The 23,193-nt window shown below is 41.9% G+C and overlaps 1 protein-coding gene across 1 annotated transcript in view; it reads right to left on the minus strand.

The window, feature by feature from the left end:
* LOC127575526 (dynein axonemal heavy chain 8-like) overlaps nucleotides 1-23,193 on the minus strand; it is a 443,415-nt gene that overhangs the window by 5,853 nt on the left and 414,369 nt on the right. Inside the window, 8 exon segments of the mRNA XM_052025459.1 lie at nucleotides 2,825-2,977; nucleotides 4,837-4,993; nucleotides 9,191-9,351; nucleotides 11,092-11,193; nucleotides 14,073-14,189; nucleotides 16,928-17,083; nucleotides 18,071-18,223; nucleotides 22,613-22,686. Coding sequence (XP_051881419.1) covers nucleotides 2,825-2,977; nucleotides 4,837-4,993; nucleotides 9,191-9,351; nucleotides 11,092-11,193; nucleotides 14,073-14,189; nucleotides 16,928-17,083; nucleotides 18,071-18,223; nucleotides 22,613-22,686 — 1,073 coding nt within the window.

Consider the following 23,193-nt stretch of genomic DNA (forward strand, 5'->3'; position numbering starts at 1 on the left):
AGGCACTGAGTTCAAGAGTCAGGAATTTATGTTGCAGTTTTATAACATCTAGAGTATTGCATTCATTTCTGGTCACCCCATTATAGGAGGTTGTGGCGTCTTTGGAGGGGGTGCAGAAGAGGTTTACCAGGATGCTGCCTAGATTAGAGGGCGTGTGCTATAAGGAGAAGTTGGACAAACTGGGGTTGTTTTCTCCGGAGCGGCAGAGGCTGAGGGGGAGACCTGATAGAATTATGAGAGGCATAGATAGAGTCGACAGCCAGTATCTTTCTCCCAGGGTCAAAATGTCTAATACTAGATGGCATGCATTTAAGGTGAGGGGGGAATGTTAAAAGGAAATGTGCAGAGCAAGTTTTTTTATATAGAGAGTGGTGGGTGCCTGGAATGAACTCCCAGGGTGGTGGTGGAGCCAGGTACAATAGAGGTGTTTAAGAGGCTCTTTAATTGGCACATGGATACACAGAGAATGGAGGGATATGGACCATGTGCAGGCAGAAGGGGTGAGTGTAATTAGGCATCATTAGCTTAATTAGTTTGACACAATGTCGTGGGCCAAAGGGCCTGTTTCTGTGCTCTAAGAATGAGAGGGCATAGGTTTAAGGTGAGGGGGGAGAGATTTAACAGGAACCTGAGGGGCAACTTTTACACCCAGAGGGTGGTCAGTATATGGAATGAGCTGCCAGAGGAAGTAGTTGAGGTGGGTACATTAACAACATTTAAAAGGTACTTGGACAGGTATGTGGATAGGAAAGGTTCAGAGGGATATGGGTCTAGCTTAGGTGGGCATCTTGGTTGGCATGGACTGGTTGGGCCGAAGGGCCTGTTTCCGTGCTGTAGGACTCTAAAATTGGAACAGGAGTAAGCCAGATGGCCCTTTGAGCCTGCTCCACTATCCCACATGATCATGGTTGACCAGCCACTTCAGTGCTCTGCTCCTGCCTTCTCTCAATATCCTTTGATCCTTACAGCATTAAGAAATATATTTACCTCTTTCCAAATAAGAGTTAAGGACAGGTGAAGAAATAAGTGAAGGGAAAACAGAATGAGTACCACTGGGTGTGTGAGGTAAGTGTGTGTGGATCATGGTGACCTTCTGTATATCCCACTTTGGATATCTTTCCAATTAGAATAGGCAGTAACTAAGGCAGAGGCTCCACATCATTGTGGAGTTGTAGAAGGAAAGCTGAATTTTGATGGAAAATGAAGGGAGTAGTCTGGATCCTGGCAAATAGTGATCACACTCTCAGCAGACCATAACCAATTTTTAAATAGACTCTGCAATCTCTTGAGGGACAATTGCTAATCTCTTAATAAACAGCGACCAATTCTTTGCTGAACAAAAGTTTAAAAAAAAGTAAAACATTTCAGAGGCTGTAAAGAACAGAAATGCCAGGAGGATGTGCAGCAGCTTTCGAGAGAGGATCATAGTTAACATTTGAGGTGAATGATCTGGAGGATCCAGAGAAGATGCAAAGAAAGTGGGGAGGAGAGGAGAAAACAAACAGTAAAATCTGTGCCGGGGCATATTGCAGAAGATGTTAAATGATCAGCATGTACGAGTTGGGCCGAAGGGTCTGTTTCTATGCTGTATGACTCTATGATACTTAACAAAAGACAGGCCTGGAAGTGATGTAAAGGGGTGTAGCAGAATCATTATTTGAAACACTTGAACTTATTAAACACAGTGACATTAAACAGACACTATCACTCAATTTCACACTTGTAGCAGCTGTTCAGATGTTGGCTTTGTTGTCAAGGTTGGAGATTATTGCTGATCTCTCATTGCCATTGCACGAAGTGTTCAACCACACTGCCATGGATCTGGAGTCACATACTGGCCAGACCAGGTAATCATAGAACAGTACAGCACAATACAGGCCCTTTGGCCCACAATGTCGTGCCGATCTTTAAACCTCGCCTAAGACTATCTAACCCCTTCCTAAGGATAGAAGGTTTCCATCCCCTCAAAGATATTAGTGAACCAGATGGATTTATTACCACTAGGTTATTAATTTAAATTCCCCAGATATCATAGTCAAATTTGAACTTGCATTAGTCCAGGCTTCTGGATTATCACATAACAACATAACCATTGCAATACAGCCCCCTTCACTTTTGGACCAGTATCTTGAGCTATGTAACTAGCTGCCAGCTTCTGACTTGCTACAATGAGGCAAATACAGATGATCATGGGGTCATACATAGAGTCATACAACTCGGAAACAGGCCCTTCCACCCACTGAGTCTGTGCCAACCATCAAGCATTCATTTACATTAATCACACTTTATTCGTCCCATATTCTCATCAACTGCCCTAGAATCTACCACTCACTTACACCCTCAGGGCAATTTACAGTGGCCAATTAACCTACCAACCTATATGCCTTTAGGATGTGGGAGAAAACTGGAGAACCTGGAGGAAACATATGTGGTCACAGAGAGAACCTGCAAACTCCACACAGACAGCACTCAAGGTCAGGACTGAACTCAAGATGCTGGTGCTGTGAAGCAGCAGCTCTACTAGCTGTGCCACCGTGTTGCCCATTGGTATAATAAACCATTGGAGAATGGAGGAATCAAGACCACTGCCAGATGATGGACACTTATAACTTTAAAAAATTGCATACATTGCAATTTAAAACCAACTTGTTTTCTCTCTTTACGTTAATTGTTTCTCTTTCCAAGGATGCTGCCCAATATGCTGAGTGTTTCCAGCATCTTGTGTTTTTATTTTGAATTTCCAGCATCTGCAGTTTCTTTGATTTTCATGAGGGGGTGAACGTCCTGTTCCTGCTTCTATTTCTTACATTGTTATAATACTGACCTCACTCATGATGATGGTTCCCTCTATAGCCAGCTGTAGGTCACTCAGACAGACCCGAAGCATTGTAATAACCTTCTGCATTCGGTCAATTTCTTGTCGAAGGAAAATATTCATAGAATTCAAAATTCCCATTTTTATGAGATGAGCTTTCACCTATCAAAACAGTTTTTTCAGGATGGTGTATCACCTTACAGTCTCATCTATCTGTATAGTCATATAAAAACAGATGATTTATGAAATTATTCTTTTATAGCAGCAAGTACATTAACCACGTTAAAGCTAGGTAATAGAAAATCCAGTTCATTTAAAAGGTTTGGGTTCAGTTTCAACCACACAAGTTACTAAAATCTCCTTATATAATCACATCACATTTAGTATCTATTCTGCACTTCTGGTTAGAAAAAGATATGTATTTGAGAAATGGTGACAAACTGGTGAAAACGTTTGAACTACAGTATCTGATCCTAAAATGATTAAATAGACTCATTTTGTCTGCCTCAATCAGAAGTTGCTGAAAGTCTACTTCATTGCCTTCAGTGTGACAGGTGGGACTTTTACCCAGTGTAATTCCTGCGTCCAGACTCCTAAATTCTGAGGACAGGCTGATTTGGATAATGGAGTGGGTCACTCATATGGGATCAGGAATTCATCAGTAACACATTGATACTCTTTTGGAGGAGAGAGCCAATATGGCTAAAGAATGGACACAACTGAAATAAAGATGGGATTTTACATTTGCTGCTTTTGATGAACTCTGCTCAATTGAGGGTCAATACAAAACCAGACCTTTTATCACCATTTCCATTATAATTATTTTCCTTCCACTCAATTCTAGCTACATTTTGAATATTTTGCATTGGGTCAAGAGTGCATCTTATAGTACAAGAGGTCTGTTCAATAGTCTTAGAAGGCACATCTATCATCCCATCAATCCTGTCTCAGCATTGGGGAGGTGGGTTCCCCACCCAATGAATCAGTCTGATCACAAAATGTGGTCTGCCAGCCTTTTCAATCTGCCATGCTAAACTAGTGTGCCCAGGAATGTTAAGCTTCTTGAAGTTAAAGGAAAGATTGGTGGAAAAATGTGTTCTTGATAGATTAGAGGTAAATACATTGTGTGCGTAGCCACAAGCTGGATCTACATCTTGGAACTCCTACTCAACAATACCATGGGAGTACTTTCACCACATAGATGTGGTAAATGCGGGCTCACTCTTAAGTTTTAAGAATAAATTGGATAGATACATGGATGGGAGAGGTCTGGAGGGTTATGGACTGGGCGCAGGTAAATGGGACTAGTGGAATAAGGTTTCAGCACAGACTAGAATGGCCAAATGGCCTGTTTTCTGTGCTGTAGTGTTCTATGGTTCTAGATCTCAGTTGGGTCTGGAGTCGGCCGTTCAGCATCTCAAGCCTGCTCCACCATTCAATAGATCATGGCTGATCCAACATTCTTCAAGTCCACTTTTCTGCACTTTCCCCAGAACCCTTGTTTCCCCTCCTGATTAGAAATCTATTTCAGCTTAAAATATACACAAGGACAATGGCTCTACAGCTGTTCCAAAGATTCATAGCCCTCTGAGAGAATTTTTTAAATTATTTAAATGATGCCACATAAAATTGCTGTGTTGCACAGATTACTGAAATGGCTCAACGACCCTAAGAGTCCTTACTTTAACTGGAAGAACCAAAAGAGAACACCAGGCATGTGTTGAAAATTATCCTGTGCACCAGTGAGCATATATTTTTACAAATTTAAGAGACATTTCCAGGGTTAAAATCTGTACATATTTTAAGAGACTGCCAAAAATCTATGAATGTTGAAAAATTGGGATAATTATAGTCAGTCCAAGTTGTCAGATTGCTGGAAGTTGCTAGCAGTAATTTTAAAAGAGTTTTAGCAATAAGATGAACAACACAGCCTCTTCAAAAAGATTTACTTTCTAGCTTCCCAAGGTGACAATAAGGATAGAACTCAGTAGTTCCTTTGATACCCTTGAACATTAATGTACCTCATGTGCCACATAATCTGGAGGCAACTTTTTCAGCATGCTCTCAGCAAGTTTATAGACTATGGCCTCTCGAGTCTCTCCACCACCACCACCACTTTCCTTTGGCTGAATATTGGTGATCGTGTTGAGAATTTCAGCTGCAGTGTTACTCTGGTACCTGAACAAATGGAGAAGATCTTTTAAGGTTCAGGAACCCAAATTTGTGGTAGTCACCAACAGCTCAGTATGTAGTAGCTTACTTAAGGGGATGTCAGAACATAATAACCTAAGAAATAGAATCAGGAATAGGCCATCTGGCCCCTTTGCACCTACTCCACTACGCAATAAGATTTATGGCTGATCTTTTACCTCAGTGCTAACCCCATATTGGTAAATTGGTTTATTATTGTCACGTGTACTGAGGTACAGTGAAAAACTTTGTTTTACGTGTCCTTCATACATATCATTTCATCAAATCAGTATATTGAGGTAATACAAGGGAAAAGCAATAACAGAAAGCAGAATAAAGTGTTACAGTTCAAGAGAAAGTGCAGTGCAGACAAACAATAAGGTGCAAGATCATGACGAGGTAAACTGCGAGGTCAAGAATCCATCTTATAGTACGAAAGGTCTGTTCAATAGTCTTATAACAGTGGGATAGAAGCTGTCCTTGAGCCTGGTGGTACGTGTTTTCAGGCTTTGGTATTTTCTGCCTGATGGGGGGGAAGGTGAGAAGAGAGAATGTTCGGGGTGGGGTCTTTGATTATGTTGGCTGCTTTTCCGAGGCAGCGAGAAGTGTAGACAGAGTCCATGGAAGGGAGGCAGATTTTCATGATGTGCTGAGTTGTGTCCAGTTTCGTGCAGTCTCAGGCAGAGGGGTTGCCATACCAAGCCATGATGCATCCAGATAGGATGCTTTCTATGGTGCAACTGTAAAAATTGGAAAGGGTCAATGGGAACGTGATGGACTTCTTTAGCCTCCTGAGGAAGTAGAGAACAGATCTGCAGGTGCTGTTTCTTAGCCATGGTGTCTCATTGGTTAGACCAGGACAAGCTATTAGTGATGTTTACATCTAGGAACTTGAAGCTCTCAACCATCTCCACCTCAGCACTTTTGATGTAAGCAGGAGCATGTGCACAGTTTCCTCTTTGTTTTGCTGACATTGAGGGAAAGGTTGTTGTCATGACACCATGTCACTAGGTTTTCCATCTCCTTCCTGTACTTCAACTTGTTGTTATTTGAAATTCGGCCCACTATGGTGGTGTCATCTGCAGACTTCTGGATGGAGTTAGAGAAGAACCTTGTGTCATGCATTTATCTGTCTTGAATATACTCAGTGATTAAGACTTCACAGCCCTTATGGGCAAAGAATTTCCCTATGGGTGAAGAAATTTCTTTTCATCTCTGCCATAAATGTCAGCTCCTTATTTTGAGACTGTGATCCCTGGATCTAGACAGCCTAGCCAGTGGAAACATCTCCTTGTCAAACCTCATAAAAATATTGGAGGCACAAGAGACTGTAGATGCTGGAATCTGGAACAAAAAGCAAACTCCTGGAGGAATTTAGCAGGTCAGACAGCAACTAGATGAAGGGTCTCGAACTGACATTGACTATCCATTTCCCTCCATAGTTGCTGCCTGACCCACTGAGTTCCTCCAGCAGTTTGTTTTTTGCTCATAAATATTTTGTACGTTTCAATGAGATCATCTCTCATTGCTAAATTCTAGAGAGTCTGGGTCCAATCTGTTTACTCTCTCCTCATGAAATAACCCACTAAGTTGCTATCCCTGGAATCAGTCTGGTTACACACAATTGTATAGCACAGAAACCTGAGCACACCCCAAACCTGGGACTCAATGTATCATGTAGAATTCCAGCAGGAATCATTAGGTAGGTCAAAGGGAGGAACACAGGCCAGTTCTGCTCCCCAATCCACAGGGATTGTAGTGAATTGTAGCTTCCCTAGATATGCATAGTGCCCAACTCATCCACACTGACCGTGATGCCTATCTATTCTAAGGGAGATATGCTGTGCTTTCCCCCTTATTCTCACTGACACCAGTTTAGCGAGGGCTCCTTGATGCCATAATCAAATGCTGCCTTGATGTCAAGGGGCAGTTACTCTCACTTCACCAGAGTTAAGCTCTTTTGTCCATGTTTGGACCAAGGCTGTAATGAGGACAGGAGCTGAGTGACTTTGGCAGAACCCAAACTGAACTTCTGTGAGCAGGTTGTTGTTAAGCAAGTGCACCTTGATAACACCATCGATTATCCCTGCCATCACTTTGTTTATGATTGAGAATAGACTGATGGGGTGGTAATTGGCCAGGTTGGAGTTGTCCTGCTTCTTGTGGACAGGACATACCTGGGCAATTTTCCACATTGTTGGGTGTTGTAGCCGTACTGGAACAGCTTGGTCAAGGGCACAGCAAGTTCTGGAGCACAAATCTTCAGTACTATTGCCGGAATGTTGTCAGGGCCCATGGACTTTTCTGTAATCAATGCTTTTAGCCATTCCTTGATATCACATGGAGTGAGCTGAATTGGCTGAAGACTGACATCTATCAGGCTGGGCACCACTGATAGATGTCAGTCTTCAGTGGATCATCCACTCAGCACTTCTGGCTGAAGATTCCTGCAAATGTTTCAGCCTTCTCTTTTGCACTGATGTGCTTCACTGCCCCATCACTGAGAATGGGGAATATCTGTGGAGCCTTCTCCAGTGAGTTGTTTAATTGTCCACCACCATTTGCGACCGGATGTGGCAGGACTGCAGAGATTGGATCTGAACCATTGGTTGTGGGATTGCTCAGCTATTGTCTGGTATGCAAGTGGCCCTGTCTTGTAACTTCACCAGGTTGATCCCTGATTCTGAGGTGAACCTGGTGCTGCTCCTGACATGCCCTCCTGCACACTTCATTGAATCAGTATTGATCCCTTGGTTTGGGTAAGCAGAAATATGCTGGGCCACGAGGTTGTAGATTGTGGTACAATCTGCTGCTTCTTACGGCACGCAGCACCTCAGGAATGCCCGATCCTGATATGATAGATCTGTTCGCAGTCTGCCCATTTAGCATGATGGTAGAGCCACATGACACAATATAGTGTATTTTGGCTTTGCTCAAGTTTGCAGATTTTCATTTACATCTTCTGCCTTGATCTGTCACACTATGACACACAGGTTGTGCCACTGCTCTTCATTTCTTCCTCATTTATTAAACCTGCCATCCTTGGAGCCTTCCATTCTGGTTAGTTTAAAGCCCTATCTTCAATCCTCATTATGTGATTTGTGAGGCCACTGGTTCCAGCACAATTCAGGTAGATCCTGTTGTAACCTTAGACAACCTTCTTCATTGTTCACAACACCACCAATTTTTCTGTCTTTTGCAAACTTACCGGTCAGGTCTCCTACATGTTCATCCAAATTGTTAACATATATAACTAAAAACAGAGGACCCAGCATCGATCCCTGCAGCACACTACTGGGCACAGGCCTCCAATCTGAAAAACAACCCTCCACTACCCCCTCTGCCTCCTTCCATCAAGCCAGCTCGCTTGCCCTGGATCTCATGTGATCTCAACTATTGGACTTGCCTACCATGTGGGACCTCGTCAAAGGCCTTGTTAAAGTCCATGTAGACAACGTCTACCACCCTACCCTCATCAATCCTCTTGCTCATCTCTCCAAAGATGTCAATTAAATTTGTGAGACACAATTTCCCACGCACATTTCTGATTCAAAGTATGTTATGTGAAACAGGATAAGACACTTCTTCATCCTAAAGATCTGTGATCAGCAGTCTTAAGGAAGAGGTTGGCTCAGTAACGTCCTCAGACCTGGGCATATTAAAGATCTGCAAATCATTTTATGCCAGTATGTGCGACAGGAAGAAAGCATAGCCTGATGGAGTTTTCTGTACTCCATCAAGCCGTGCTTTCTTCCTGTCACACTTCCTCTCAAACATTTTAGACAACAGAAAATGAGAGAGTCTGGATCAGCCATTCACACTGGAAGAACTGACAAGACTTGGCTGTTCCTTTGACATGAATAAAACTCCCTGAAGCAACGGCTCACTAGCCAAATTGTACTTAGCTCTGTAGGACCAGATGGGCCCAGACCTACAGGCTAGTAGCAGGTAACATGACCATATTCATGTGGAAATGTGTTATCACCCTCATCTACAAGCAGAAAGGGGAGAGAAAGGAGATCAGCCCACCTCATTGTTAAGTATGAACTACAGGATTGGTATTCAAGGCCATCTATTTTCTTATGATGGTTATAGGCACCATTGATAATAGGGAATAATAATAACAACAATTAATCTTTCCCATATTTTCAATACTAGCTATGAGTTAACAGGTATTCTACTCACGTAATGTCAGCATTTGGGTGAAGGCCAAATACTTGAGGGGTGTCAGTAACAGGCAGAGTCTGGATATACTCCAGATAGGTCTCGACGTTGGGACATATTGGAATAATATAACCAATATAAAAACAGAACTTGGAATCAAACATCTTCTCATTGAACCACACCTGCACATGAAATAAACAAAGCAGCTACCTCAAATGTACTTTGCTATAAAATATAACTTATTGTTCCAAATAAAGTTACTTCTCCATCATCTTTTGGCCTCACAACCCAATCTCTTGGCTCTTAGAATTCCATAATATATTTTCTCCCCTGCCATTCTTAGTCACTCCTGTGTCCAGCAATTAGGTCTCCCCTCAATCTTTAGGCTTATGAGATCTGAGCTCTCCCACTTGGTCTTTCTCCTCTGCCCTTCCTTACACTAGTCCAGGCTGTAGCCTTCAAAAGCAGACATTTCTGTCTAGATACGGTCATAGATTTATAGAGCTGGACAGCAGGGAAATGGGCCCTTTGGCCCAACTCGTCCATGCTAACTGTGATGCCCATTGATGCCGCTCTCATTTGCCTGCACTAGCACTATATTCCTCTATTCTTTTTCCAACCCTGTCCAAATACCTTTTAAGCATTTTAGTTTATCCACCTTTACCACACCTCTGTCAGCTCGTTCCATATAACCACCACAGTGTAAAAAACTTGCCCCTCAGGTCTCCTTTTAATATCTTCCCTCTCACCTTACACCCATGCCCTGTAGTTTTAGACTCCCTTATCCTGGGGAAAAAAACTCAGATTATCTACCTTTTTTATGCAGTTCATCATCTTATAAACCTCTATGAGGTCACCCCACAGCCTTCTATGCTCCTGTGAAAACAAACCCAACTCATCCAATCTCTCCTCGTAACTAACACCATCCACTCCAAACAATGTCTTGGTGAATCTCTTCTGCACTCTCTCTATTGCTACCACATCCTTCCTGCAGTGTGGCAATCAGAACTGTGCACAATACTCCAAATGCGGCCTAACCAATGTTTTGTACAGCTGCAATATGACATCGCAACTCTTATACTCAGTGCCTTGGCCTTTGAAGGTAAGCATGCCAAATGCTTTCTTCACTACCCTATCGACCTATGTTGCCGTTTGACAGGGAACACTTATAGGTTACTCTGTACATCAACATCTGCCATTTACTATATACTATTTAGGCAGTATTTGATGTCCCAAAACACATTACCTCACACTTGTCTGGATTAAATTCCATCTGCCACCACTCCACCCACCTTTCCAACTGATCCATGTCCCTCTGCATCCTTAGAAAACCTTCTTCGCTATCTACAGCTCCACCAATTTTAAGCAAACTTACTAATCACACAGCTACATTCTCATCCCTTTATATACAGCATATATAAGAGATAAGATATCTTTATTAGTCACAGGTACATCAAAACAAACAGTGAAATGCATCTTTTGTGTAGAGTGTTCTGGGGGCAGCCCACAAATGTCACCTCGCTTCCGGCGCCAACATAGCATGCCCACAACTTCCTAACCTGTACGTCTTTGGAATGTGAGAGGAAACCGGAGCAACTGGAATTGAACCCGGGTCGCAAGCGCTGTAATAGTGTTACACGAACCGCTGCACTACAAACAACAAAGGTCCCAGCACTGATCCCTGCAGTACACCACAGGTTACAGACTCCAGTTGGAAAAATAACCCTCCACCACTACCCACTGCCAGTCTCTTTCTCAATGTGACTGGTTGCTCACTAGATGGGAAATACTAGTGATGTCCATATTTCCTGTATTTCGTGTTTTCTGGCTACTGGCATGTTGTGGCAATCTGCACCCTCCCACTCCCTCACTATAAACTTTGCAACATATATTACTGTGTGGAATGTTTAGCAAATTGGTACCTTGGCAAAGCAGTTGAGGAGGCGCTTGTCATAATCATCTGTAACTCGCCCTCCATACTGAACTTCTCCGAGCATGTATCGTATAGTATTCCATGACACACCCTGAAAGGAACCAAATATAACAGGACACTCTCATTCAAGTGTATAAAGTTTCACCAAAAAATAAGGATGCAAATTAGCATGACAGAGAAAGATTCCCTTCTTGAGCCATACCCTTAGTGTTTGGGATAATTTTGTTAGTAAGTTCTATGATACAAGTTCTTTATTATATTATAAGTACATTTAAAAGATAATGCTAGAGGTTACAAAAATATTAAAAGGGCAAAACTAAAGGCTCTGTATCAGGATACACATATTTGAAAATACACAGATGAAATGAGAGCACAAAATCATGATAGTGCAATAAAGAGCAATGCCTCAAGTTCAGGAAACTGCAGATGTGGTTTGGGTGGTGATGAGAAATAAAAAAGACAAGAAGTCACTTATGAGGGTGGTGTACAGCCCCCTATCTCCTCAATGAATCCAGCAAAATATCACAGAAAGTGCCTGTGAACTTCAGCACAGCCTTCGCAGGATAGAGGCCTTTGTCACAGCTAGCTTGTTTTATTTCAAATTTTAACTGCTGTGGATTCAGTCAGATTGTTCTTTTAAGAAATGGAGTTGTGATCTCTGACTAGAAACTGGATTTTACCTATTTCTCGTATGCTAAGTGGGTGTTACAGTTAGTCTTAATACCCATTTGTGGGAAATGCAAAAAACACTAAATTGATGAAATTTCCCTTTAACAAGTTGCGAGTGGGGTTTCTCCATTTGTGCTGTTAGAAAACTCCTCCTACATGATTCTCAAAGGCAGGTGTATGCAGAGCACTAACTCTGTGGTTAAAAGCTATTGTCATCAATCAAACAGAATTGGTCTGCTGCATAAGCAGATCACTCATTGATTAGACAGCAAGAACAAGGAGGCAACGCATCCATGTTCTAGTGGGAACACAAAGTCACTCATTATTGGTGATGGTGTGGACCTTGCTGTTTATTGGACCATGAGTGAAAAGCTCAGGTTGTAGGTCGTACATTTTTCTTTCTTTTTCAATCTTTTTATTAGTTTTCAAATTAATACAGATTAATATATCAATGTTTATACATGTAATACAAAGAGATCAGGAGAACAATCATGACATAGATAATCATAAAGAACAATAGAGTATAAAAAAAAGCTGTAGATCCAATGATCTGTCAGTGAATGAATATAATATAAAAGAAAAAGATTTATTATAAAATATAAAAAGGAAAAAAAACAAAACAATAAGAAAAATTATAAACAATATATCAAACCAAACTAAGCTAAAGAAAAAAAAATTCAAAAAAAAACAGAAAAAAAAACTGGACTAAAATTTCTCAATAGAAACAGAGCAATATTATGTCATCAACTCCGTTCCTCTAAATTGAAAGGTTATTTATAAGGGGATCTATATCATGTGAAAATATTGAATAAATGGACTCCAAACTTCCTCAAATTTAAGCAAAAGATCAATAGTACCACTCCTAATTTTTTCCAAGTTTAAACATGATAATAGTTTGAGAGAACCATTGAAAAGTAGTAGGGGGTATTGGATCCTTCCATTTAAGCAAAATGGATCATTTGGCTATTAATGTAACAAAGACAATCATACAGTTAGGTTGTACATTTTTACACAATAGTCACTGATGAGGGAACTGGTATCAATGTCACCACATCCAACATTTTTCTGGGGTCATACCTACACTTAGTGATGTCTTTCATCATGCAATGCGTGTTCGAAGCTTCCGCGACATAAATTGGGAGTTCCCAGCTCCATTAAACTCCTGCAGTTGGTAGTCACAAAAAACCCCACTGCACAGCTGTATGAGTTTTACATTCAGATGACATTTGGCTCACAGCAGGACACTTCATATGACTGATTCAAAACTCACTGGAGATATTTCAAGCTTCTCAAAGTGCTCATACTTTTCTCAAACTAGCAAGGAGTTTTTTTTAGAAGAATTTAACTGCAAGGAACTCAGTTAAAGGGTGTCTCAGTGGTTCCTCTGACTGCGAAGAAGAGCACTGTGCCTCATTGTACTCTCCTTCTTTCTGGGTGACCTACTTCCTATTCAGGCAATTCCTGCCTCAAAGAAGGGTTTGAAACAAATAACCTTTTTAATACATTTACAGGCTTGATTTATGTTGGTGGGTGGTTGTGGGGATAACATGTGATGAGGGGAAGAGGTGGGAGGGTGAGAAGCGCGCGAGTATTTTTAAGGAAGTGTCAATATCAAAGAGCAATATTTACAGAGCTGCAGAGGTCACAATGACAATGACCTATCACAATGATGTTGTGATATTTTTTTCCAGCTCCGTTGTCTTCATTTGGCATACCAGAAATGGTAAAATCCAAAATCCAGTACAGGACTTCATTGCCACCCTCAGATAACCTTGGTGCTCTCTCCATCTTCTCTCTCCTCCATGATAGATATCATGTTGCTGCAACCTGGCTACCAGAGGCAGTGTGCCTTTAAGGGCTGGTGCCCTTTTCTGATTGCTGCAAAGCAGTGTGGTGGGAGCTGTGAAAAACTGGGATGCACAGATCTCAAATGAACATATTATTTGGGGTGGAAACCACACTATCACTGTGAACTCGTCTCTGTAGCCAACTCTACAATCTTTCTGTGGGTGTCCGAATTAGTTCTAGCATTATACACAATGATATCTTAGCACATCAAAACTGGTGATGTTCAGTTTCTAGGTAAGGGTGTTGCTTGTTATTCAAAATCAATGCACTGCAAGTGCTGGCAATCTGAGATAAAAACAGAAAGTGCCAGAAATACTCAGCAGGTTATGCAGGATTTGTGGAGAGGAAAACAAAGTCATTTGCTAACCCCTCATCTAGCTTTCATTCTGAAAAACTGCAATATCAAAATGTTTCCTTATCAATATTATCATATATAAACAGTTTGACACACACCTTCTTTTTATCACAGTCATCCAGGTGGTTCTGCATGAATTGGACACTGGCTGTGAAATCTGAGGAGTTAAACTCATATGGAATACACCAACCCAGTGGACCAAACTTTCGCCGCTCCTGACAATCGGTAAGAAGTAAAAACAAATTCTTAATCACTTTCCAGTAAAATCAACATCAATCAGACTGAATAAAAATAATTACATTATAGTAGTAGGGGGATTTCAACTTCCCCAATATTAGTGTGAAAGATCAGAATATGTAGAATATTTTAAGTGCGTACAGGACAGCTTCTTGAGCAAGTACAGAGCTAATCCGACTAGAGAAGGGGTAGTACTGGATGTAATCTTAAGGAATGTAGCTGAGCAAGTGGTTGCAGTTGTCACTGGGAGGGCATTTTGGACATAGTAACCATGACTCGTTTCAAAGTATGGGAAGGGGTAAGGATGGTCTGAAAATGGTGAAGGAAATGGCCATATATTTCTAATTCAGGCAGGTGTATGAATTGGAGGGGAGCCTGCAGGTATTGTTCTTATCCTCCTTTTTGTGGCAGAGGTGGTGTGCTTAGGAAGTACTGATGGAGTACACCTGGCAAATGATGGCTATGCATTTTTTAGATGGGTGCAAATTGTAGCCAGGGAATGCTGGTGGGGCAAGAAATGAATGCTTAGGCTGGTGTGCTCAACAAGTGGGTGCTTGATCATAGAAACATAGAAAAACTACAGCACAATTCAGGCCCTTCAGCCCACAAAGCTGTGCCGAACATGTCCCTACCCTAGAAATTACTAGGCTTACCCAAAGCCCTCTGTTTTTCTCAGCTCCATGTACCTATCTAACAGTCTCTTAAAAGACCCTATCGTATCCGCCTCCACCACCGTTGCCAGCAGCCCATTCCACGCACTCACCACTCTCTGAGTTAAAAACTTACCCCTGACATTTCCTCTATACCTACTCCCCGGCACCTTAAACCTATGTCCTCTTGTGGCCACCAATTCAGCCCTGGGGAAAAGCCTCTGACTATCTACCCAATCAATACCTCTCATCATCTTATATACCTCTATCAGGTCCCCCCTCATCCTCTGTTGCTCCAAGGAGAAAAGGCCGAGTTCCCTCAACCTGCTTTCATAAGGCATGCTCCGCATTCCAGGCAGCATCCTTGTAAATCTCCTCTGCAGCCTTTCTATGGCTTCCACATCCTTCCTGTAGTGAGGTGACCAGAACTGAGCACAGTACTCCAAGTGGGGTCTGACCAGGGACCAATATAGCTGCAACAATACCTCTCGGCTCCTAAATTCAATTCCCTGATTGATGAAGGACACTACACCATATGCCTTCTTAACCAGAGTTAACCTGCGCAGCCCTTTGAGCGTCCTATGGACTCGGACCCCAAGATCCCTCTGATCCTCCACACTGCCAAAAGTCCTACCATTATGACTATATTCTGCCATCATATTTGACCTACCAAAATGAACCACTTCACACTTATCTGGGTTGAACTGTATCTGCCACTTCTCAGCCCAACTTTGCATCCTATCTATGTCCCTCTGTAACCTCTGACAGCCCTCCAAACTATCCACAACACCCCCAACCTTTGTGTCATCTGCAAACTTACTAACCCACCCCTCCAATTCCTCATCGAGGTCGTTTATCATGGACGATGATGAGCTTCTTACAGGGAAGTGGAGAGTATTACCTGAATAACCTTAGAACATTAGAAAATGAAATAGTAGTAGTTCATTCAGTTCCTGTGTCAGGTCCCCCATTCAATATGATCATGGCTAATCTTTTACTTTGGAGGTAGTTTCCTGCACTAACCCCGTAGCTCTTAGAGGACTGAGCACTGGTCAAGTAGTTGATTTGTCCTAACTGGTGTTGAGCCTCTCAAATGTTGCTTGAGCAGCAATCATCCAGGCAATGGAAAGTATTTGATTACTTTCCTGCCTTATACGTTGCAAACACTGTGAAGGCCTAGAGGAGTCAGCATCAAAGTCATTCAATACAGTATATCTAGCATTTGACTGTTCTTGAGGTCATGGTTTTTATAAGCTTCTGGTAATAGTGGGGGATTTGCAGTGGCAGTGTTATTAAAGGAAGCGGTTATCCTCACACTGAAAATTATCATTATGCAGTGTTTGTGTTGCAAATGTTACTTGAACATCTAAGCCTAAACGTTATTTAGGTCTTCTGCATGTAGGCATGGACAACTTCTTTACTGCAGTATTTGCAAATAGAATCTTGGTGGATTTGGTGGAGTATAGATTTCTTAATATTGTGCTGTGTTATTTATGGTGGCACCTGGGGTAGCAACAATATTAATGGAAGATCAAACCGTGCAGTAGAAAGAAAAGCTTTCAATGAAGATGCCAGGGCAGTGGCAATGATTTGGATAGAGTTAAACAACACCAATAGATTTAAAATTCTGGTGGGAGTTTTCTACAGACCTCTTGATAATTGTGATGTAATAGGAAGTATGTAAAATACAGACATTAACAGAGCGTGTGTTGGAAACAGTGCTGTTATAATGAAAGATTTCATAATGACTAGGAGAAGCGAATTAAGACAAAGAATTCCTAGAATGTGGTGGCAAATTTTTTAGAACAAGACGCCTAACTTTTTGTTTACTTTTCTGCCTGGTACAACCAGGTTGTCAAATGCAAGGAAGGGTTAGTTAAAAATTCAGAGCCATATAAGGCAAGTTAAATGGAAGTCAGTGGGTATTAGCCACTTGCTTAGCTTTTATACGTAGGTAACACTGTGTTTCACAGTATGAAATCGCAAGCTTTCAGGAATGTGACCAAGGAGTGTAATTCTGGAATACATAATCAGGGTACAGTACAGTTGGGCGTGGGCTTAATTACCTGGACAGTGGTGTGTAGGAAAGCGACTGCATACAGCAGTGGTTTCCACATGGGCAAGTTGGAATATTCTATTTGGTCTTGTGTGATCCCAGTAAATGTTCTTTTCAGTCCTGCACGCACTCCCTGAGGCGGTTCATTGGTGAACTTAATGGAAGTCTGTAAAACAGGCAAAAGAATTAAGAATCACAATGAAAGTGATGATACAAAGGCAAAAAGCAGATGCTGAAAATCTGAAATAAAAATAAAAATGCTGGAAATTGGTCAGGCCCCATTATCGGAGAGTGAAATGAAGTTAATGATAGAGCTTGATGATTTTTCATCAGAGCTGAATCTCATGATCTTCTCACTCTGATTCAAATGTTGCTACCATTGCTACGAGGTAATGAAGGGATCACAGAAGAGGACAAAAGGTCATTGAAGCTACAACAATGTGGGTTTTGGGGAGAAAAGATCAGGACTGGACGTACAGGTTCCCTCCAGAATTATCTTGTTATGGGCTGAGTGACATTCAGTAGCAATGGCACAGGGGCAAGAAGAGGCAAAATTCCAAGTTGATCTGGTGAGATGTTGATGTGTTTCACTGACAAGTTTTATCTCATTCACCAACATTACCCTGTGTCCTGAGATCTGACTCAAGAACTCAGCTGGACTGTGCTTCAGCTATTTCAAAAAACAGATTTGATTAAGAATTTTAGATTTCTGTGACTAGGTTTAGTGAATCCCACAGAATAATGTATAAAAATTTATGGAGCTGAAATTCCTTATAGATTTGTCCTCTATAACATGGTCAGGAGGCTATTATTCAGGGAAAGGGTGGTCACACATTACACTATTTCCTAATATTCCTATGTTGACTTGTAAGAGTAGGCGAGAGCTGGGGAAAGGACATCCTTAGACACCCCTCTGACTCTGTCTCAATGCCTCTCTTGTAAATAATCCCATAGTTATAGTTGTAACAGGTATTCCATTGGTGGATTCTAGGTTACACAAGCATTTTGGATGCTCAACAAATTGAAATTTAAGCAAACAACTTCTCTATCACTCTGAACTTAAGGGCACATTACAGTAGTATAGGGCAACTGTGTATCATATTCACTATACTTGCTCCCCAATCTGCTGCTGGTTTGCAGTACAAACACTAACCTGTAGCAGTGTGATCGGGAACTTTGGGTGCGGCTCAGTGGTGATCCACACGCGGAAAGATTCATTCACATTCTCACTTGTCATCAGGATCTCCAACAGCTCATCCATAAACTCCAGACCTAAGTGGCAGTTTTGCAGTAAGACCCATCCACCCTGAGGTGTGAAAAACAAGAGTTAGTTTATCCAGGCTGAGAAAACTTTATGGGAAATGACTGTGTATTGCTCAGTAACACTTTAGTGATTCTAAGGATTAAAAAAAATGAGCATGTAGTACTACATTGAAACACCACAGAATGTCATGGGTTTGGATGAATTGACTGATTTGGTGAATGATGCTTGGAAAGAGCTTCATGTTGTATAAAGAGATAAGCCACTTCCTTTCTGTGAAATAGGTAAAGCTGGGAATTTCCCTGGAGGAGCTCCTATCAGACTGCTATCTTTTCCCTGGAGGTGATGGAAACCCCTGTTCAGGGTCTTCTTCAAACTTCCAGGAAAGTGAGTGGAGCTGCAGCCTTAAGGATTTTCCTGGGCCAAGTCTCCCAAAAAGTGCTATAAATGCTGCAAACCTGAAACAAAGACAGAAATCCTTTATAAAGAAGAGAGCTCAGATGTGTGAAGAGAACAGGGTATAGATAACCTCGCATTATGGGGGGTAAGGTGGGTGGTGAGGAGCTTGTTTGGGCTCTGCCACAGATTTTTAAATCTTTGCTAGCAAGTGAAGTACCAGTTGACTGGAGGGTAGCAAATGTGGTACTTTTATTCAAGAGCGGCATGGATAAGCCAGGAACTTACAAGCTAGTGTGTCTATCATGAGTGGTAGGAAAGCAGGCACATCATCCAAGCATGGTGCAAATGCAATTCGTGGTTGCAAAGGTGGGGCGTGTCATAGAACCATAGAAAACTACAGCATAGAAAACAGGCCACTTGGCCCTTCTAGTCTGTGCCGAAACATTACTCTGCTAGTCCCATTTACCTGCCCCCAGCCCATACCCCTCCAGACCTCGCTTGTCCATGTATCTATCCAATTTACTCTTAAAAGTTAAGAGCAAGCCCGCATTTACCACATCAGATGGCAACCCATTCCACACTCCCACCACTCTTTGAGTGAAGAAGTTCCCTCTAATGTTCCCCCTAAACCTTTCCCCTTTCACCCTAAAGCCATGTCCTCTCGTACTTATCTCTTATAATCTAGGTGGAAAGAGCCTACTTGCATTAACTCTGACTATGTCCCTCATCATTTTGTAAACCTCTATCATATCTCTCCTCATTCTTCTCCGCTCCAAGGAATAAAGTCCTAACGTGCTCAATCTTTCCCTGTAACTTAACTCCTGAAGACCCGGCAACATTCTTGTAAATCTCCTCTGCACTCTTTCAATCTTACTGACATCCTTCCTGTAGTTCGGCGACCAGAACTGCACACAATATTCTAAATTTGGTCTCACCAATGACTTATACAACCTCACCAAAACATTCCAACTCCTATACTCAGTAGTTTGATTTATAAATGCCAGGACGCCAAAAGCCTTTTTTACAACCCTGTCTACTTGTGACTCTACTTTCAGGGAATTATGTATCTGAACTCCCAGATCCCTTTGTTCCTCCGCACTCCTCAGTGCCCTACCATTTACTGTGTTTGTCCTCCCTTGATTTGTCCTTCCAAAATGCAACACCTCACACTTGTCTGCATTAAATTCCATCTGCCATTTTCTGGACCATTTTTCCATTTGGTCCAGATCCCTCTGCAAGCTTTGAAAGCCTTCCTCGCTGTCCACTACACCTCCAAGCTTAGTGTCATCCGCAAACTTACTAATCCAATTTACCACATTATCTTCTAGATCATTGATATATACAGTAAACAACAATGGCCCCAACACAGATCCCTGAGGCACACGACTAGTCACAGGCCTCCAATCTGAGAAACAACCATCCACAACCACTCTCTGTCTTCTCCCACTCAGCCAATTTCGAATCCAGTTTACAATCTTACCATGGATACCCATTGACTGAACCTTCTGAACTAATCTCCCATGTGGGACCTTGTCAAAGGTCTTACTAAAGTCCATGTACACAACATCCACAGCCTTACCTTCATCTACTTTCTTAGTGACCTCCTCAAAAAACTCCATAAGATTCGTTAAACACGATCTACCACGCACAAAGCCATGCTGACTATCCTTAATCAACCCTTGGCTGTCCAAATACTTATATGTCCTATCTCTCAGAACACCTTCCAATAATTTACCCACTACTGATGTCAGGTTCACTGGCCTGTAATTACCTGGTTTACTCTTTGAGCCTTTCTTAAACAATAGAACAACATGAGCTATCCTCCAGTCCTCTGGCACCGCACCCGTGGCTAAGGACATTTTAAATATATCTGCCAGGGCCCCTGCAATTTCTACACTAGTCTCTCTCAAGGCCTGAGGAAATATCTTGTCAGGCCCTGGGGATTTATCTACCTTTATTCGCTGTAAAGCATCAAGTACCTCCTCCTTTTTAATCTCTATATGTTCCATGACACTAGTGCTTGTTTCCCTTCCTTCCATATCCACGATGCCAGTTTCCTGAGTAAATACTGATGCAAAAAAACTGTTTAAGACCTCCCCCATCTCCTGAGGCTCCACACATATACGACCACTCTGATCTTCTAGGGGACCAATTCTGTCTCTTACTATCCTTTTGCTCTTAATATACCTGTAGAAACCCTTTGGGTTTACCTTCACATTATCTGCCAAAGCAGCCTCATGTCTTCTTTTTGCCTTCCTGATTTCCTTTTTTAGTATTTTCTTACATTTCCTATACTCTTCAAGTACCTCATCCGTTTCTAGTTGCCTATACCTGCTATACACCTCTCTCTTTTTCTTAACCAGCTCACCAATATCCCTTGAAAACCAAGGTTCCCTATGCTTGTTACCCTTGCCTTTAATCCTGACAGGAACATACAAACTTTGCACTCTCAAAATTTCATCTTTGAAGGCTTTCCATTTACTGAGCACATCCTTGCCAGAAAATAACTTATCCCAATCCACCCTACCTAGATCCTTTCTCATTTCCACAAAATTGGCCTTTCTCCAATTTAGAACCTCCACTCGAGGACCAGACCTATCCTTATCCGTAATTATCTTGAAACTAATTGCATTATGGTCACTGGACCCAAAATGCTCACCTACACATACTTCTGTCACCTGACCTGCCTGGTTCCCTAATAGGAGATCAAGTATTGCATTCTCTCTCATTGGTATAGGAGATCAAGTATGGCATTCTCTCTCGTCGTGTCATGGGAGGAAGTAGCTCTTGATCATGGAATATACAGGCAGGCTAAGAAAAATGTGCTGATAATTACTGGAACAGTGATACAGAGATCATTAATCATACTTATTTGCCTTCTGAAATCCCAACTGGCCTGCCATCACAATATCTTTTTGTACATATGGGATGTAGATGATGCAAGTACACACCTATTGTTGCCTTTTTCCTTGTTAACCCAGCCCTCCACCTTTCTTATTTCTGACAGGAACATACGGTTTCCATGCCATAACTGTTTGTTAGTGAAGAGACAATCTGACACCTTCACAACTGTCAAGCCAAACAGAAAGCACTCCCTGAAAAGTCACAGAGCAAGGGGGAGATTGAGTTCCTGCAACGCACAGTTCTTTGCACAAATGAACTGGGCTTGGCCCAAAACCTCGACTGTTTATTTCCCTCTGTGGATACTGCCTGACCTGCTGAGTTTCTCCAGCACATTTTGTGTATTGCTCCAGATTCCTGTGTCTCCGTTCTTTGCACAAAGCCTGGGTCTCACATTTTACAGTACCTTCTACAGCTCCATTCCAATGCAGTGTCTGATGACCAAGGTCCCTGTTCCAATACAGCAAAGACAAAAGCCGCCCAATATATGGGTGTTGCATTGGAAGATTTGACTTCTTCATGAAAGCTCAATGTTGCCTTGTATGTTTAGACTGCTCCCACCACAGGTCTGGATATCAGTGTTCAACTCCCCAACAAAACTGCATGTCACCAAAGATACTTTAAATAGTACAGTTTGAGCAGAGGAAAAGGTCGATCCTCCTGTTGTTATATATATATCAGATGTCCTGTGAATGCTAAACATGTTGTAGTTGGATTGTTGTATTTGGCATCAGAATTGATGTTATTAGCTACCCACTGCACGTTGACTTTGCTGTGATGGAAGTTACATTAAAAATGTGCACTTGTGATTCACAATAAAAATTGGGAAGCAAATTGCCACCCATAGCACTAACAAAAACAGTGATATGTGGCCCAGTTTTGCAGCCAATACCACAGAAATGTACCTGCTAATTTCTATCTCACACTGCATTAGGAGTGGGGGGGGGGGGAGGGGAGAGACTTTCCCATGGTAAGACAATCAAATATTACCACGCTGCGCTTTGCTTGCTGAGAATGCTGGGGTAATTTCAAGATACAAGGTTCATGACAATCGTTGGGATCCTGAAAATTAAAGTGGCTGACATAGCATGAAATTTATTTTTGATTTAATAGCATTCGTATATTTTTACTGACCTGTTGCATAGACATTGCCACCAGCTTTCTGGCATGAACCTCTTGTCCCTGACCCATGGATATTGCCCTACAATCTAAAGAAATCATGTAAGTTACTCTTCCCATATGCAAATATCAACTGCAGTTCACTACAAAAGTAAAATACAAAAGTGGTGGTGACTTAAACAGATGACCAACCTCCAGTGTGCAAGATTCATGAGATTTAAGGAGTGCTGAGTGAGATGTCCAATCTCCTTTTACAAGGAGATTATGGACAGCACAGTGGCACAGCTAATAGAGTCACTACCTCTCAGTGCCAGAGACCTGGGTTTGATCTAGACCTTAGGTGCTGTCTGTGTGGAGTTTTCCTATTCTCCGTGTAATCATGTGGGCTTCCTTCAGGTGCGCTGGTTTTCTCCCACACTGCACAGACCTGCAGGTTGGTAGGTTAATTGTCCACTGAACATTGCCTCTAGTGTGTAGGGAAGGGGTAGAATCTGGGGAAGTTAATGAGAATGTGGGGAGATTAAAAAAATGAGATTAATGCGGGATTAGCGTTAATGAGTGATTAATGTTTGATGCGGACTTGGTAGGTCAAAGGG

The sequence above is a fragment of the Pristis pectinata genome, chromosome 10, assembly GCF_009764475.1.
Source record: "Pristis pectinata isolate sPriPec2 chromosome 10, sPriPec2.1.pri, whole genome shotgun sequence".
NCBI classification, from domain to species: domain Eukaryota; kingdom Metazoa; phylum Chordata; class Chondrichthyes; order Rhinopristiformes; family Pristidae; genus Pristis; species Pristis pectinata.